The sequence below is a fragment of the Ranitomeya variabilis genome, chromosome 1 (assembly GCF_051348905.1).
Source record: "Ranitomeya variabilis isolate aRanVar5 chromosome 1, aRanVar5.hap1, whole genome shotgun sequence".
NCBI classification, from domain to species: Eukaryota; Metazoa; Chordata; class Amphibia; order Anura; family Dendrobatidae; genus Ranitomeya; species Ranitomeya variabilis.
This window is the reverse complement of record NC_135232.1, coordinates 763,951,219-763,967,383: the sequence shown is the minus strand read 5'-3', so window position 1 is coordinate 763,967,383 and position 16,165 is coordinate 763,951,219. Positions and strand designations below refer to the sequence as shown.

The 16,165-nt window shown below is 40.1% G+C and overlaps 1 protein-coding gene across 1 annotated transcript in view; it reads left to right on the top strand.

Moving 5' to 3' along the window:
• The window catches only part of CIB3 (calcium and integrin binding family member 3), a 151,588-nt gene that overhangs the window by 75,679 nt on the left and 59,744 nt on the right, over positions 1-16,165 (top strand). The window contains exons 3-4 of the mRNA XM_077254089.1: positions 7,449-7,560; positions 11,932-12,079. Of these exons, the coding sequence (XP_077110204.1) occupies positions 7,449-7,560; positions 11,932-12,079 (260 nt within the window). The remainder of the gene's footprint in view (positions 1-7,448; positions 7,561-11,931; positions 12,080-16,165) is intronic.

Genomic DNA, 16,165 nt, shown 5'->3' with positions numbered 1-16,165 from the left:
ATTGGTTACTATACACCACATTAAATCATGCTAAAATAAGGTTATGAAGTGTGAATACTTACGCGCTAGATCCTGGGCCCCAGCATCGAGTTCCTCCCAGTTATCCATAACAGCACTGCACACTTCCTCCCATAGCCGTCGGGTGATTAACTGGTCAGCATGGCGGCGGTCCGACATGTTCCACAGCGGCTCCCTACTTTGTACTGCTTCGATGAGGGTGTTCACATCGATGCCCTCCTCTTCATCATCTTGTTCGGGAGCACGCTGTGAAGCCTACGAAAAATATAACAATAAAAAGGGAAAGATTACAACACATGAATTTTACATTTTACTACACAACAAAACAAAAAGGAACTTACTCTTCGGCGACCGCCGCGATTATCATTCCGACGACTATGGGAGGTGCTTTGAGGAACTCTATGTCGAGCCCCGGATTGTGAGGACTAATAAAAACATTTTTTAAAAAAAAATTAATAATGTTCTTAGATCGAGGCATATGTATTGTGTGTGCTGTCATGAATGTTTGTGTTGGGTGTAGTGCATTGTATGTGAGGATCGGTCTGTTCAAAACTTACACTATGCGCTCCCGCTCCTTGTCTTTCTCCACCCTGTCCGTCTCCTTCTGTAAGCCCCTCTGCTTCATATTCCTGTGAATACAGAACACATAAAGGGTTAAAAAACAATGACCATAGTTGTATCACCAAAAAATTTTACAGAACAAAAAAAACTAAAAAAAAAAATACAATACCTCAGTTTGCTGCTGATGTGCTGGGGGGCTCTCAGAAGAAGACATTATGGTCTTTGCGTACCTCTTGGTCCCAAGTATCTGTAAGTATACAGACAGTTCTAAGCTACTATACAAAAGGATAGATGCAGCTGTAGGATTTAACACTTACATCTTTTTTAAAAACTTTTAGATTTCATCCCACACAAAATGAAATTTTTTTTCTAACCGTCATACTTTATATGGTAGATATGCTTGATGCACAAGCTGCCAAACCCTCTAGCCCTGTTTCCCCACCAAAAAAAACCCCCAAGAACCCTTTAAAGCAACACCAAAACTGAAATTGATATGCGCAATGCGCATGTTGGTAAAAGCCACCTATCAAACCTTATCAAAAATGTTCCTCATTCGAACTTAAAATACCAATTCCAAAAATTGGTAATTATGATTACCCTACAGTTTGTATTTTCTAAAACCGGATAACATATTCTATACACAAGATTTGCATTACACATTTATATATATAACCTTTACTGCATGTTTACCCAATATTACATTTATCTTGAAATGAGACTACTGACAGTTTTGTGTAATTTTTATTACTATTTTTTAAAAAAAAAATTTTTTTTTTAATGGTACAGTAGGAGCTACACTGCTCTTTATTTGAAATACTATAACATTTGGGATAACAACAAAAATGCAGAACACATCACACATCATTTATACACACACACAAAACTCATTTTACACCTCAGCTATAAAAGATAACAGCTTAAATAGTATGAAAAACATATAAACAGGGCAGGCAGGCGCACGCACACAAGCACGCACGCACACAAGCATGCACGCACACACGCACGCACACAAACACGCACGCACACAAGCACGCACGCACACAAGCATGCAAGCACGCACACAAGCACGCACGCACACAAGCATGCAAGCACGCACACAAGCACGCACGCACACAAGCATGCAAGCACGCACACAAGCACGCACACACACAAGCATGCACGCACACAAGCATGCACGCACGCAAGCACGCACGCACACAAGCATGCACGCACACAAGCACGCACACAAGCACGCACGCACACAAGCATGCAAGCACGCACACAAGCACGCACGCACACAAGCATGCACGCACACAAGCATGCACGCACGCAAGCACGCACGCACACAAGCATGCACGCACGCAAGCACGCACACAAGCACGCACGCACACAAGCATGCAAGCACGCACACAAGCACGCACGCACACAAGCATGCACGCACACAAGCATGCACGCACGCAAGCACGCACGCACACAAGCATGCACGCACACAAGCACGCACACAAACACGCACGCACACAAGCACGCACGCACGCATGCATGCATGCATGCTGGATGGCAGTACTCACATGGCTGTCTCAGGCAGGGTCTGGCTTGCAGGGCCTCTCTGGCTGGATGGCAGTGCCTGGCTGGCAAAGTCTTGCTGGCAGAGTGTCTCTGGCTTGCAGGGCCTCTCTGGCTGGATGGCAGTGCCTGGCTGGCAAAGTCTTGCTGGCAGAGTGTCTCTGGCTTGCAGGGCCTCTCTGGCTGGATGGCAGTGCCTGGCTGGCAAAGTCTTGCTGGCAGAGTGTCTCTGGCTTGCAGGGCCTCTCTGGCTGGATGGCAGTGCCTGGCTGGCAAAGTCTTGCTGGCAGAGGTCTTGCTGGCTGGGTCTGGCTGGGTCTCTCGGGCATGGAAGGGTCTCTCTTGCTGGCTGGTACATTTGGGAATGACCTGTCCTCTTTATATAGTTTTTGGGTTGTCTGGGCAAAGTTGCAACTTTTTGGAGCATGCTCAATCAAAAAAAGCGGATTGAGGCGACGGATCCGCCAAAAAACGGATCGCGACGGATCCGTCGCCCATAGGCACCCATTCAAAAAAAAGGCGGACGCGACGGATCCGCCGCGTTCCGCCTTTTTGCCGGCGACAAAAAACGTTACAAAGTCCGTCAATGTCTAGACAACGTCCGCCAAATATCGACGGATCCGTCGCAAGGCGGATGGAACGGACGACCATCCGCCACAATCCGTCTCTAATGCAAGTCAATGGGAAAATAGCGGATCCGCCCAAAAAAAAAAACGGATCCGCCATTTTACGAAAATGGCGGTTTTTGACTGACGCCGAAAGACTGAAGTGTGAAAGAGGCCTTAGCATGTATGTTAGTTTGTTAGTATGTATGTTAGTGTGTATGCATGTTAGTTTGTTAGTTTGTATGTATGTTAGTTTGTTAGTATGTTTGTTACTTTGTTAGTATGTATGTTAGTTTGTTAGTATGTATTTATGTTAGTTTGTTAGTATGTACGTATGTTAGTTTGTTAGTATGTATGTTAGTTTGTTAGTATGTATGTTGGTATGTTATGTTTATGCACATCAGGAGCTCTCCAAACGGGACATGGTGTCCGCTATTAATTCCAGCAAATTTTCAAAAAGTCAGATGATGCTCCATCCCTTCCAAGCTCTGCCGTGCGCCCAAACAATAGTTTTATCCCACATATGAGGTATCGTTGTGTTCAGGAGAAATTGCACAACAAATTTTATGGTTCAGTTTCTCCTGCTACCCTTATGAGAATGCAAAATTTGAGGCTAAAAACCATTTTTGTGGGGAACATGTGACTTTCTTCATTTTCATGGCTCAACCTTATAACATCTGTGAAGCACCTGAGAGTTCAGTGTGCTCACTATATATTTAGATAAGTACCCTAAGAGGTATAGTTTCCAAGTTTCCAAAATGATGTCACTTGTGGGTAATTTGCACAGTTTAGGCACATCAGGGGCTCTCCAAATGCAACATGGCGTCTAAGTGTTTCAGCAAAAATTGCATTCAAAAAGTCAAATGGCGCTCCTTCCCTTCTGAGCTCTGCCATGCACCCAGACAGTGGTTTTCCCCCACATATGGGGTATCGACATGCTCAGGAGAAATTGCATAACACATTTTGGTGTCCATTTGTCCCATTACCCTTGTGAGAAAGAAAAAATTAAGCGAATTTTCTAAAAAAGTTAAATGTTTTTTTTTTTTTCCTGTGAAGCATATGAAGGGTTAATAAACTTTTTGAATGTGGTTTTGAGCACCGTGAGGGATTCAGTTTTTAGAATGGTGTCACCATGGTGTCATGGTTATTTTTTATCATATAGACCCCTCAAAGTCACATGTGAGGTGGTCCCTAGAAAATGGTTTTATAAATTTTGTTGGAAAAAGAAGAAATCGCTGGTCAACTTTTAACCCTTATAACTCCCTAACATAAAAAAAAATTTTTTGATGTAACGTAGACATGAGGGAAATGTTATTTATTAACTATTTTGTGTGATATATCTCTCTGATTTAAGGGCATAAAAATTCAAAGTTTGAAAATTACAAAATGCTCCCAATTTTGCCAAATTTCCATTTGTTTCACAAATAAATGCACGTTATATCGAAGAAACTTTACCACTATCATGAAATACAATATGTCCCGAAAAAAATTCTCAGAATCAGTGGGATACGTTGAAGCATTCCAGAGTTATTACTTCATAAAGTGACACGGGCAGAATTGTAAAAATTGGCCTGGTCAGAAATGTACAAACAACCTAGGGGAGTAAAAAGGTTAAGCTAAAAAAAACAGCTTCGCCGGCTACAGGTGACCAAATATTTTTTAAATTAAAAACAAACTTGGTTTCCAGAGACCGAGCAATTAGAAAATGTGTGAGGCGTGTAGTAAGGGAAGGGAAAGTGGAAGTGTTGATGATGGTGCACACAGACACCAAGTACATTATGCAGATGCGACTACGTCTGCTGCTGGAGAACAAGAAACACGCCCATCCATAACGCATAGCCCATCCTTCCTTCCACCATGTTGAGTCTCAGGCGACTAATGATCCCACTCTAGGACCCTGCGAGCAGCTCTTTATAACATAATTTCTTGATTGTGGCCTCTCACCCTGCATGTTCCAAGAGGGACAATAGGTAATGCTGTTTAGTGATGCACAAAACAAAAGAGATGAAGGTCGGTAGCGGCAAATTTTGTCTAAGAAGGTAGATTATGATGAGATACAGTTGCCGATTAGTTAGGTTGTTTTTAAGTCACCAAGTCAGGAGGACCAGAGTGTGGCAGTGGAAGACGAGATGGTGGATGATGAAGTATGCAGAGTGAAGCCAGCAGCTCTGAGGAGGAAGGATTGTCAGAACCAAACCCGGCAGGAAGAGGCAGTGGGGTAACCAGAGGGAGAAGGCATGCAACTGTTCTGTAGAGCACCGACAGTCCTGAATTTCTCCATCAAAGAGTTAGGCGCTCTCCAGTCTGAGAATTTTTTAAACAGAGTTCTGAGACAAAAAAATCGTCATTTGCAACCTGTGCTATGCCAAGATCAGCAGGGGCCAGACTACTAAGAGCCTTACAACCACCAGCATGATCAGGCACATTTTATCTAAGCATCTGTTTCAGTGGGTCAAATGCCTGGGTCCATGACTGGTGCCAACGGGTGACACCACTGCCTCTTCCCCTGTGTTAGGTGCTTCCCATCCCCTGTCGATGACACTGGTGCAGATGCTTGCCTGCACCTGTCCTTGCATATTCTTAGGCACCATCATCAGGCACTGACAAAAACATTTCCCAGCACAGGGTTCAACTGTCCCTACCCCAGGTCTTGGAACAAGAAATAAAGTTCCCATGCAACCATCCACAGGTCCAAATGCTAAACTGGCATATTTCCAGGCTGCTTGCCTTGGAAATGTTGGTGTTTAGTCTTGTAGACACAAAGGATTTCCACTGACTCATGGCGATAGCCGTCCCTCGGTACTCAGTCCCCAACAGACACTTTTTCTCCTGCTTTGGATTCCCTGGTATTTGACTTTGGCTTGTCTCTGACTTGATCTGTCTCTCCCTTTTGATACTGCTGCTACTGACCAGCACTGACCTGTTGCGCTCTCCTGATTCTGGTTATTCTCTGGTAACGACTTGGCTCTCTTCATATTCAAATGTTTTCGATGTGCAGCCCATTTAACCATCTGAGTTTGAGACCCCTGGTCTATATTGAGGGTGACTGTGCTGTGATGCTTTATACACACTGTTCTTTTCTTATAGGCTGAGAGCAGACATTCTGAGGTCTGTGCTATGGCTCTATAGAAGGTGTAATCTGGCTTTAAAGATGAATCTGACAGAAATCTTTTTTACTATTCTGACTCCATAACTAGGCTGCGAGTTAAGGATGCGCTTAGGACACATTTTCTAGGCTTTCTCTATGGACCCTTACTCACACTAACAGATTTCATCAGATAGCTTGAACGCGTATGAAGATTCCAGAAAAAGGTTTATTTTGAATCTGAATTCTTATAGTATGAACAATTACAGTAGCAGTAGTTGTAACAGCTGCAGTAGGTAAAAAGACTATACTAAGACAGAGTTTCAGGACATGTGGCTTCTTAAGATTGATGTCATATTCACAATGAGGGAAAAAGGGTTTTTGCTGACATCAAAGTTAGAGAGGCAGACAGGAATAGAGGGAGGACAAACTTCTAAAAGGGAAAACTTATTTCAGAGCAATGTAACAGCAACAAAACAGTACAATATTGTATGACAAGCGGGACATGAAAATATTTGCACTATGTTTATAGACTATGAAATAAAACCTACAAAAACAATTTGCCCTATAAGAAACATGGAGGAGGATTGATAATGTTGTGGGGCGGCTTTGCTGCCTCTGGGACTGGATGGGTTGCAGGTTTTGGAGAATCAATCGGAAAACTGCTTCCAACAGTAATAAACCTAGCTTTCAGATGCATAAAATGGGTCCTACTGCAAGATAATGACCCAAAATACATTTCCAAGTGGACTATTTTAAATTGGTCAGATTATTATGATATATTTCTTTTTTATTTTTAAAATATCTGCATTTACGTTGTTGACATGTCCACTTTTTTGTTGAATGTAATTGAATATCCAGTTAAATTCTGTAATAAAATGCAGTTGGCATATATTCATCTATTTGTAAAGATATTGGACTGGATTTAATGGTGTATATTCGTTAAAAGATGCATGAAATTCATTAAGCGGCATAATAAAGGGAACCTATCAGCAGATTTTGCCGCTATAAGATGCCGCCATTGCCTTTCAGGGCTTATCTACAGCATTCTATAATGCTGTAGGTAAGCCCCCGGTCCGACCTGCAAGTGAAGAAAAATAAGTTTTATTATACTAACACGGGGGCGTTCCTGTGCAGTACGGTCTGATGGGTGTCTCAGGTCAGGGTCCGGCACCTCCCATCTTCTTGCGACACCGCCCTCCTGCTTCTTCATCGCTCCCCGGCATCGCACTCCTGCGCACTCCCGGGTGAGTATAATAAAACTTATTTTTCTTCACTTGCAGGTCGGACCGGAGCTTACCTACAGCATTATAGAATGATGCAGATAAGCCCTGAAAGGCAGTGGCCACATCTTATATCGGCAAAGTCTGCTGATAGGTTCCCTTTAAGAGGTGGAGAATGAATGCACTTAGACTCATTTGTTTTCTTCCCCTTTAGCTCTACTTATAAAACACTTATTTTATTACCAGGATTGTAGAGTCATACTCTCACAAATTAGTACACTTGCCTCATGAAGTCTAAGAGATTGTTTTAATAATATATACAAATTTTATTGTGGAATCCGATGATAGATCTACAGTAAGTGTAAGGTTTATTGTCTTGTATTAGATTTGATGGGTTACATTTTTATCATACAGGCTTTTCCACAGATATAGGGATCTGGCACCACAACTTGTTCCAGACGACTACACAAATAAACCAGATGTGAGGATTCCTTATGAACTCATAGGCAGCATGCCAGAACTCAAGGTAAAGCATAAAAGAAGGAATATCTGCAAAGGTTGCCAGGTGTCACTCTAATCCAATTCTTCATTCATAATTCACCATGTGCTAATTGGCAGGACTTGGAAGATAATTGATGCTTAACATAATACACAGCAAAGTCCACGGTTCTTCTTTAAGCTAAACTGCACTCTGCTTCACCTCTTAGAGTGAAACCAAACAATAATGTTAATTGTTCAAAATTACATGGCATCAAAAGTAATAACTGACCTTTCACAGTGCACTAGAACAAAAAAAATGAAAAAAGGAGGTATACAGTAAGGTAGAGGTTACCGGAGATGTTCAAATCTTTTCAAATTCGAATTTGCCAGCTTTGTTAAATTTTTTCCCGAAATCTGACTCACAGTTAATCAATTTGCTGCAAAAATTGTCAGTTTGCTAAGCCTTCAATCTAGAAAAAAACTCAGAAAAAATACATACAACAAGATACGGCCTTCCCAAAACCCTGTCTGATGACAAATGCACACTTAGCAGGATGCAGCAGGCCTCCACTGATAAAGTGGTGCACAGTGTCTGGTATGCAACCTATTAGTGACTTGTCCCTAAGTCCCTTGTATTAACAGGCGGGCTGCCCAGCACTATAATATGCAGCACACAGTGACAGACGCCCCAGAAAAACCTAACCAACATAGAGGCCTGGCCACATCCTGCAAAAAAAGATATGATATAGTGCAAAAAAAAAAAAATGCATGCATATGATAAACACACACACTATATGAGGTATTGGTTTAATATTTTGGCCAAAATAAAGTAAGCCCGCAACCCAACGTCAAGGGTCCTCATTATATTGCGGGTCCTACCACTAATATCAAAAAACAGCTAACATAGAAAAAACTCAGAAAAAATACATACAACAAGATACGGCCTTCCCAAAACCCTGTCTGATGACAAATGCACACTTAGCAGGATGCAGCAGGCCTCCACTGATACAGGCTAGGAGCGGCACATGTGCAAACTACTTGATAGAAACAACCACCCCACCCTCCAAACATTGCAGGGGTTGGCTGCCTAGTAGAAAAAATGCACATTGATATAACTCACATTGGACGCCAGTCACACTGATAAGTGTGGTGCACAGTGTCTGGTATGCAACCTATTAAAGACGCCCCTTTTATTAACAGGCGGGCTGCCCAGCACTATAATATGCAGCACACAGTGACAGACGCCCCAGAAAAACCTAACCAACATAGAGGCCTGGCCACATCCTGCAAAAAAAGATATGATATAGTTCCAAAAAAAAATGCATGCAGCCTTCAATCTCCCGGAAAACACTTTGAGATCTCCTAGGACTGTATTGAACAACTTTCAATTCTTTAATGCAAACACAGCTTTAGAGCAGCCTCTTTATCGACACACTACAGTAACATACTTTTAGGCTATTTTATGTTAAAATGGTCCAAGATTGTTCTATGACAGATGCCTGCCTTGCAAGTGTTTCTACACAGAAGTTCCCTTTAGTGGGCAGATCACGGTACCCAGGCTACGATTGCGGAAATGAAGAATTCTCAATTATATAAAATAAACCATTTTATTTACCAATGCCAAGATATAAATGTGCAAGACACCCTTTGCCACTGAGCTTTAAAAAGACTAAAATAATTGAATAAACGGCCCTAAAGTGGGTGGAGAAAAGGAGGAAGTGTGAGGAATGTTATAGTCAATAACAAGATTAAAAAAAAAAGGGGGTTTGTGGTAAGATATAGTAAAAAAAAAGATTACAACTAGGAAATAAAAACAGCGAACTGGAAGAAGAGTTGATAAGAAATTAAGGACAAAAAGATGGAGGGGGAGAAAAGAAGTAAAAATTTAATAAATAATAATAAAGTGAAGTGGGACATGTAGGAGATCCCTGTGGTTGTCATTGCCAAACCTGGTGGATGGCACTCATAGCAGATGAGCATTTTTGCTACACATAGCAGGGTGTAGCACAAGTGATCAGAAGATCGCAGCATCAAGTCTCCTAAAGAGACTATTGAAGCATGTAAAAAGTAAAAAAAAAATTTAAAAAAATATAAAAGTTCAAATCACCCCTTTGCACCATTCAAAATAAAATAATTAAAGAAAAATCAAAAATACACTTACTTGGTATCTCCGCTCAATCTATCAAAATCTAAAAAGAATTAATCCAATCGGTAAATGGCATAACAAGAAAAAAAAAAAAATTAAGAATTGCGTTTTTTTAGTCACTGAAACATTGCAATAAAATGCAATAGCAGGAGATCAAAAGATTGTATCTATCCAAAAATTGTATCAATGAAAATGTCAAGAGAGCATACAAAAAATGATTTCTCATCCAGCTCCAGATCCCGAAACATGGAGACACTAGGGGGCCTTGGGAAAATGGTGCCATTTTTTTTATTGACAAGCTTTGAAGTTTTTTTACTACTTAAATAAAAAAAAGCCAATACATGTTTGGTATCCGCAAACTCTTAATGAACAGAGGAATCATAATGGCATGTCAGTTTTGGGATTTAGTGAATACAGTAAAAAAAAAATTGTGGAATGGCACTTTTTTACAATTTCATCACACTTGGAATTGTTTTCACGTTTTTAGTACACTATATGGTAAAATTAATGTCGTTATTCAATTTAAAAGTACAACTCGTCCTGCAAAAAAAAACCCCTCACTTGGTCATATTGACAGAAAAATAAAAAAAGTTATGGCTGTTAGAAGGGGAGCAAAAAACAAAAATGCAAAAATGAAAAAACCCAAGGTGGTAAATGGGTTAAAAGTCTTATAAAGTAACAAGGCACTTACACATGTGTTACATCTTCCCTTACATGTAAGGGAATCTGACAGCTGATATATTCTGCTAAGTCACTGCATTTCAAAAAAGTTGGCCAGGGACCAAGCTACGCATGTGACTAGTTGAGAAGCCTGATAACCATCATCTTCTCCCCGCCTGCTTCTCTTGAGTGAAGTGTCTTTCCCTGTAAAGGGAAAGCATCTCCTCCATATAGTCCATCACATTCAGGTGTTTGTTTAATAAAGGTCGTTCTGACCGAAACATCAAATCAACACACCACGATGGACTATATGTGATACAATTTCTATATATTTTTCATTATACCAACACAAATCAATTCAGATCCCAGACCAGGCCTGTTAAATAATATAGGCCATAGATTAGACGAGTAAATAATGCAAATTCCATACTAGACCATTGCATTATTTCAAAATACTCAATTAATTCAAAACCCCAAAACTCATTTAATGCAGATTCCTGACCAGACCCCTACATCAGAACCCTAGACCAGATCCCTAAATACAGACTAGAAAGACTACACCCCGGACTAGAAATTTACACTAATCCAGATGACAGGGTAGACATCTTAAATTATGCAGACGTGAGAACAGACATTATTTCAGACATCAGGGTAGTTGTCTACATTAATTTAGATCCCACATAGACCACTAAATTAGTTGAGAGTTTAGTTAGTGCAGACCTTAAAGAACCATTCTCATCAAAGATTGTATCCTTTTAATATATTGTAATCGTCATATTATACAACACTGTGTACTTTTAATTGCTCATTTTGCCTTTCTACCCAGCTAATTCTTCTCTTTTCTCTGCTCTATGTAGAAACAAGAAGTATCTTGTCCCTGCAGAAGCCATACCTGTCTTCAACTCCTGACCTAGCTGCTCTGCCCCTCCCCCCTGTCCATTGACTTTTGCAGTGACTCATGAGTCATACAGGCAAAATTGACCACCTGTTTCTACATAGAGCTTAGAAGGATTCACCTAGTCAGGTTTTTATCACGTGATGTCATAAACCTAATGGAAAACAGAAAAATTAACTGGGTAGAAGGACAAAATGAGCAATTGTACACAGTGCTATATAATGCGATAATTGCAATATATTTAGAGAATAAATATTTTAATGGGAGTGCTTCTTTAATCCAAACTAATCATTAATAACTTTCAACCCCAGATCAGACTCAAATGCTTATCTCTCTTGCTCCTGGTCTCCTCTTCAGATCCAGGAACCGCAACAGGGCACTGGACCCTAGTAGAACAGAGGGTGGTGCCAATGGCCTTAAATATGTACGTGAGCAAGGAAATGGGAGTGGGTAAGTATTACCAGCCATTATCTTATTTATTATTCCAAAAGACAGTGGCCGATTAAAAATTTATGGTGTGTAAAATTATGGGTTCTCTGGCAGCCATGGGTTCCTATAGAGCCTCAGACTTTGCCCAAATCCACCACACAGCACATATGATATTGTAATGGAACAAAATTTAAGGCTAAACTCTGTATATGGTCATATGGTACAAAATATCAATAATATATAGCTTAGTATTATTGAATTTGCTAAGACAACTAAATGTATTTCAGGATAATCCCTTCCGACAAAGAATAGCTGAAGTGTTCTCTGAGGACGGGGATGGAAATATGACTTTGGATGATTTTTTGGACATGTTTTCTGTGCTCAGTGAAATGGCTCCACGTGATCTTAAAGCATACTATGCATTTAAAATATACGGTAAGTCTATTTATGGATAAGGTGAGACAATTATTTATACTACAATTTTGTGTCACCATTTATTATTTTGTTTTTTTAATTTTTTGAGCGTATTATCCTTTTTACTCTGTGATTTATACAAGACAGAAAGAAGAAATTGGCTCCTATTTATTAGTAGTGGCATATGATTTTTTGTTTTATTCAAAGTGCACTGTAAGTAGTCATAAAGCCATGTTTCTTTTTAGGTACACTTTAAGTGAAGATCGAAAAATTTAAGGCTGGTCTCACACACATTTTTCCTGTACATTTGAAAACAGCGTGCCAAGAATTCTTCCTTTGCCTACACTGCAGGCGCCCATAAGCTCCAATTATGCCAAGCCTATTTCAAAAGAGCGAATCTTTTGAAATTCGGATTTGCTAGCTTTGACACTGTATTAACAAAAATAAATATTTAAAATTAGATGTGAATTGCAAGTACTATAAAGCCACCAATTGCCCTTAAAAGATATATATCACATTCAGGTCTCTTCACAAACACAGACTTGGTAAACTGACTTTCCCTTCTCCTCTCTTATTCCACTGTTTACTTCCTTCAGCGATCAGACGAATGCATTTTTAAAGCTCAATGGCTTGTATATTATGATTCCTACACAGGCTATCGGTAAATGGAAGGTAGTGGTATCCAGTAACCTCTCTGTAAATGTAAAAATGGAAGGTAGTGGTATCCAGTAACCTCTCTGTAAATGTAAAAATGGAAGGTAGTGGTATCCAGTAACCTCTCTGTAAATGTAAAAATGGAAGGTAGTGGTATCCAGTAACCTCTCTGTAAATGTAAAAATCGTCCATCAGTTGGCCCTTTTTGGGGATAGATTACTGTTGTGCTGGTGTGCACAAAAAATGCCCTGCCATTTTGACAAACGTAAAAATATTCTCATTTCCGGGAATATGTTTGTTGCTTGGAAAATTAAGAAGCAGTCGATTTTTATCCAAAAATTATTGCTTTTCTAGTATCAGGATTTGCTGTTTTGTAAATGAAGAAACCGCTCAAAAATTATTTTTTTTAGCAGAACACAATGGACAGACAGGAGATATGTATTGTAACTAATACATCATATTAGAATTTTCTTTGGCATTTTTGTAGCATCTTTTTGGCATTTCAATCTTTGAGCACCTTACCTTTAAGATGTGGCAGTTTTTTGCATATATTGTTCCCACATGTACATACTTTTTCTTGATTTTTAAGAAATGCTTTTAAACTTTATACGTTAATAAAAATTTATATTCTTTATTTTATTTACCGTACTTCCATTTTTTTCTTGTTTGGATGCATCTCCTGTATACCAGCCTTACCTACCTGCACTTGCTGTGCCTACCTGTACACCATCCACACTAGGATGCACCTATCGTGCTTTCCTGTATATCAGCAGTACCTGCCTGCACTTTTCGTGCCATGACAGCCTATACCTGCTAGTGCTTGCCTGCATACCAGCCTTTCCTGTGTTCCTGCCATGCCTGCCTGTACCAGCTGAACCCTCCCTTCTAGGCCATTCCTGCGTCCAGCTCTTGGGGATTAGCTGCATGCATCCAAGGTCCATCCTGGTGAAGCACCTGGTGTCCATCTGGAGCCAAGTCTAACCCCACAACCAGGGGGCTCTAATGAAGAGTCAGATGGTCACCTAGCTACGACCCTCCAGGCTCTCGTCAGATCACAGCACAGTGGTTCCATCACTACCATTACAGTTTGGCTGTATATCAGCAGTGTCAGGGGCAGCATATGTACAATAGAGACAGCAAAGGAGATGTAAGGCTGTGTAGGGCCAGCACTCGGCAACAAAAGCAGCAAAGTATAGATATAGAACAAAATGGACAGACAGGAGATGTACAGTTAGTTGAGAACATAAAACCTGGTGGCAGCAGAACAGTACATAACACAATAGACAAGCAGGTTGATTCTATGGCCTATCCAATCATAAAACACAGTGGAACTACACCAGCAGATGACATGGCTCCCCAAACCATCATTGATTGTGGATACTTCACACTAGACCTTGAAAATCAATGTCCCAGAGTCTGGAGGAAGAGTGGAGCGACAGACAATCCAGGTTGCTTGAGGTCTAGTGTGAAGTTTCCCAATCAGTGATGGTTTGGGGAGCCATGTCATCTGCTGATATAGGTACACAGTGTTTTATCAAGACCAAATTCAGCGCAACCGTCTACAAGGAAATTTTAGAGCACTTCATGCTTCCCTCTGCCGACAAGCTTTTTGGAGATGCAAATATCATTCTCCAGCAGGACTTGGCACCAGTTCACACTGCAGAAAGTACCAATACCTGGTTTAAAAACAACAGTATCACTGTTCTTGATTGGCCAGCAAACTCGCCTGACCTTCACCCCATAGAGAATCTATGGGGTATTGTCAAGAGGAAGATGAGAGACACCAGACCCCACAATACAGATGAGCTGAAGGCTGCTATCAAAGCAACCTGGGCTTCCATAACACCTCAGCAGAGCCACAGGCTGATCGCCTCCATGCCACGCTGCATTGATGCAGGAATTGATGCCAAAGGAGCCCCGACCAAGTATTGAGTGCATTTACTGAATATACATTTCAGTAGGCCAAAATTTTGGATTTTAAAATCATTTTTTCAAGCTGGTGTTATAAAGTATTCTAACTTACTGAGATAATTACTTTTGGGGTTTCATTGGCTGTAAGCCATAATCATCAACATTAACAGAAATAAACACTTGAAATAGATCACTCTATTTGTAATGACTCTATATAATATGAGTTTCACTTTTTGTATTGAAGAACTGAAATAAATTAACTTTTTGATGATATTCTAATTTTCTGAGATGCACCTGTATATGACCAAAATCACAAATAGGAGATCTTTAGACAATCAGTTGTGGGCAATGATCTCATCCAAAGAAATAAATGTCACATATGATTCATTAGCCAAGCAGCTGATAGTGAGCACCAATCAGAATGAGAACAAAACGCATTGGTTTATGAGTGTAGTAATATTCTAAATACAAATTGCACTATTGCCAAATAGCCATAGAAGTTAAATAATCCAAACAATATCAAAAAAGTATGTTAGAATCTCAATAATCCAGAGGACAATGCTAAAAACAAACCTAAAAATAGCAGCTAATAAACTATGTAAATGATGTCTAAGTAATACTTATCTTTTCAATGTTTTACTTATTACATGGTTCAAAAAAACAATACATAAATTGAAGTCTGTACAATCAATTATATTAACATTATGCATGAAATCATTGCATAATGTCCTTCCAACACAGATTAATACATGTCTGAAGGGTTGTTGATTATGTAAGTCTTTGTGTAACATGCCGAGGAACCTTCCATTTTTATTTTTGATAAATTCAATAATATAAAATCAGAATTATAATATATAAGAGGGAACAAAGGGTAAGTCATCATTCTTCCGTTTGATATGAGAAAGATTCTTGATACACCAATTTAGGACAGGCGTTGTCCAGACTATTGTAAGTTCGGTCAGGTTGTAGGTTATTGCCTCTATCAACATGTGCATGAGGTTGTGAGGGAGACGAACTGATGTGAGATTCTGTATTTCTACCATGGTTACCAGGTCTTTTGAAAATAAGTTGTGATGGGTAAGGGCAGCCAATTCTTCATGATTTGATGGTCTATTTTGCCTGACTGGGGAGTTCAGGAAAATTTGTTCTGAAGTCAGAGTTATACAAGAATGAAGTAATTCTAAAAGAATTTCTGAGATCTCTTTCCAGAAGCCTTGAATAATTGGCCAGGACCACCATATGTGTAAATAGGATCCTTTATTCCCATGGCGGCACCAACACTGATCGGAGGTAGATGGGAACCACCTGTGTGTTTGCAGAGGGGTTGCGTACCAATGTGTAACTATTTTATACAAGTTCTCTTGAACGCTAACAGAATGTGAGGGACCATAAGAAAGGTTACATATAAGTTTAACGACAAAAAGAACGAATTGTTTCACTCACCATGCTGAAATAAGTTTATTTCACCTGTACGCTACTGACATTTGAGCAGGATAAGCAGACTAACGAGGCATGCGGGGACTGCAGGGGTGGACGACTGCT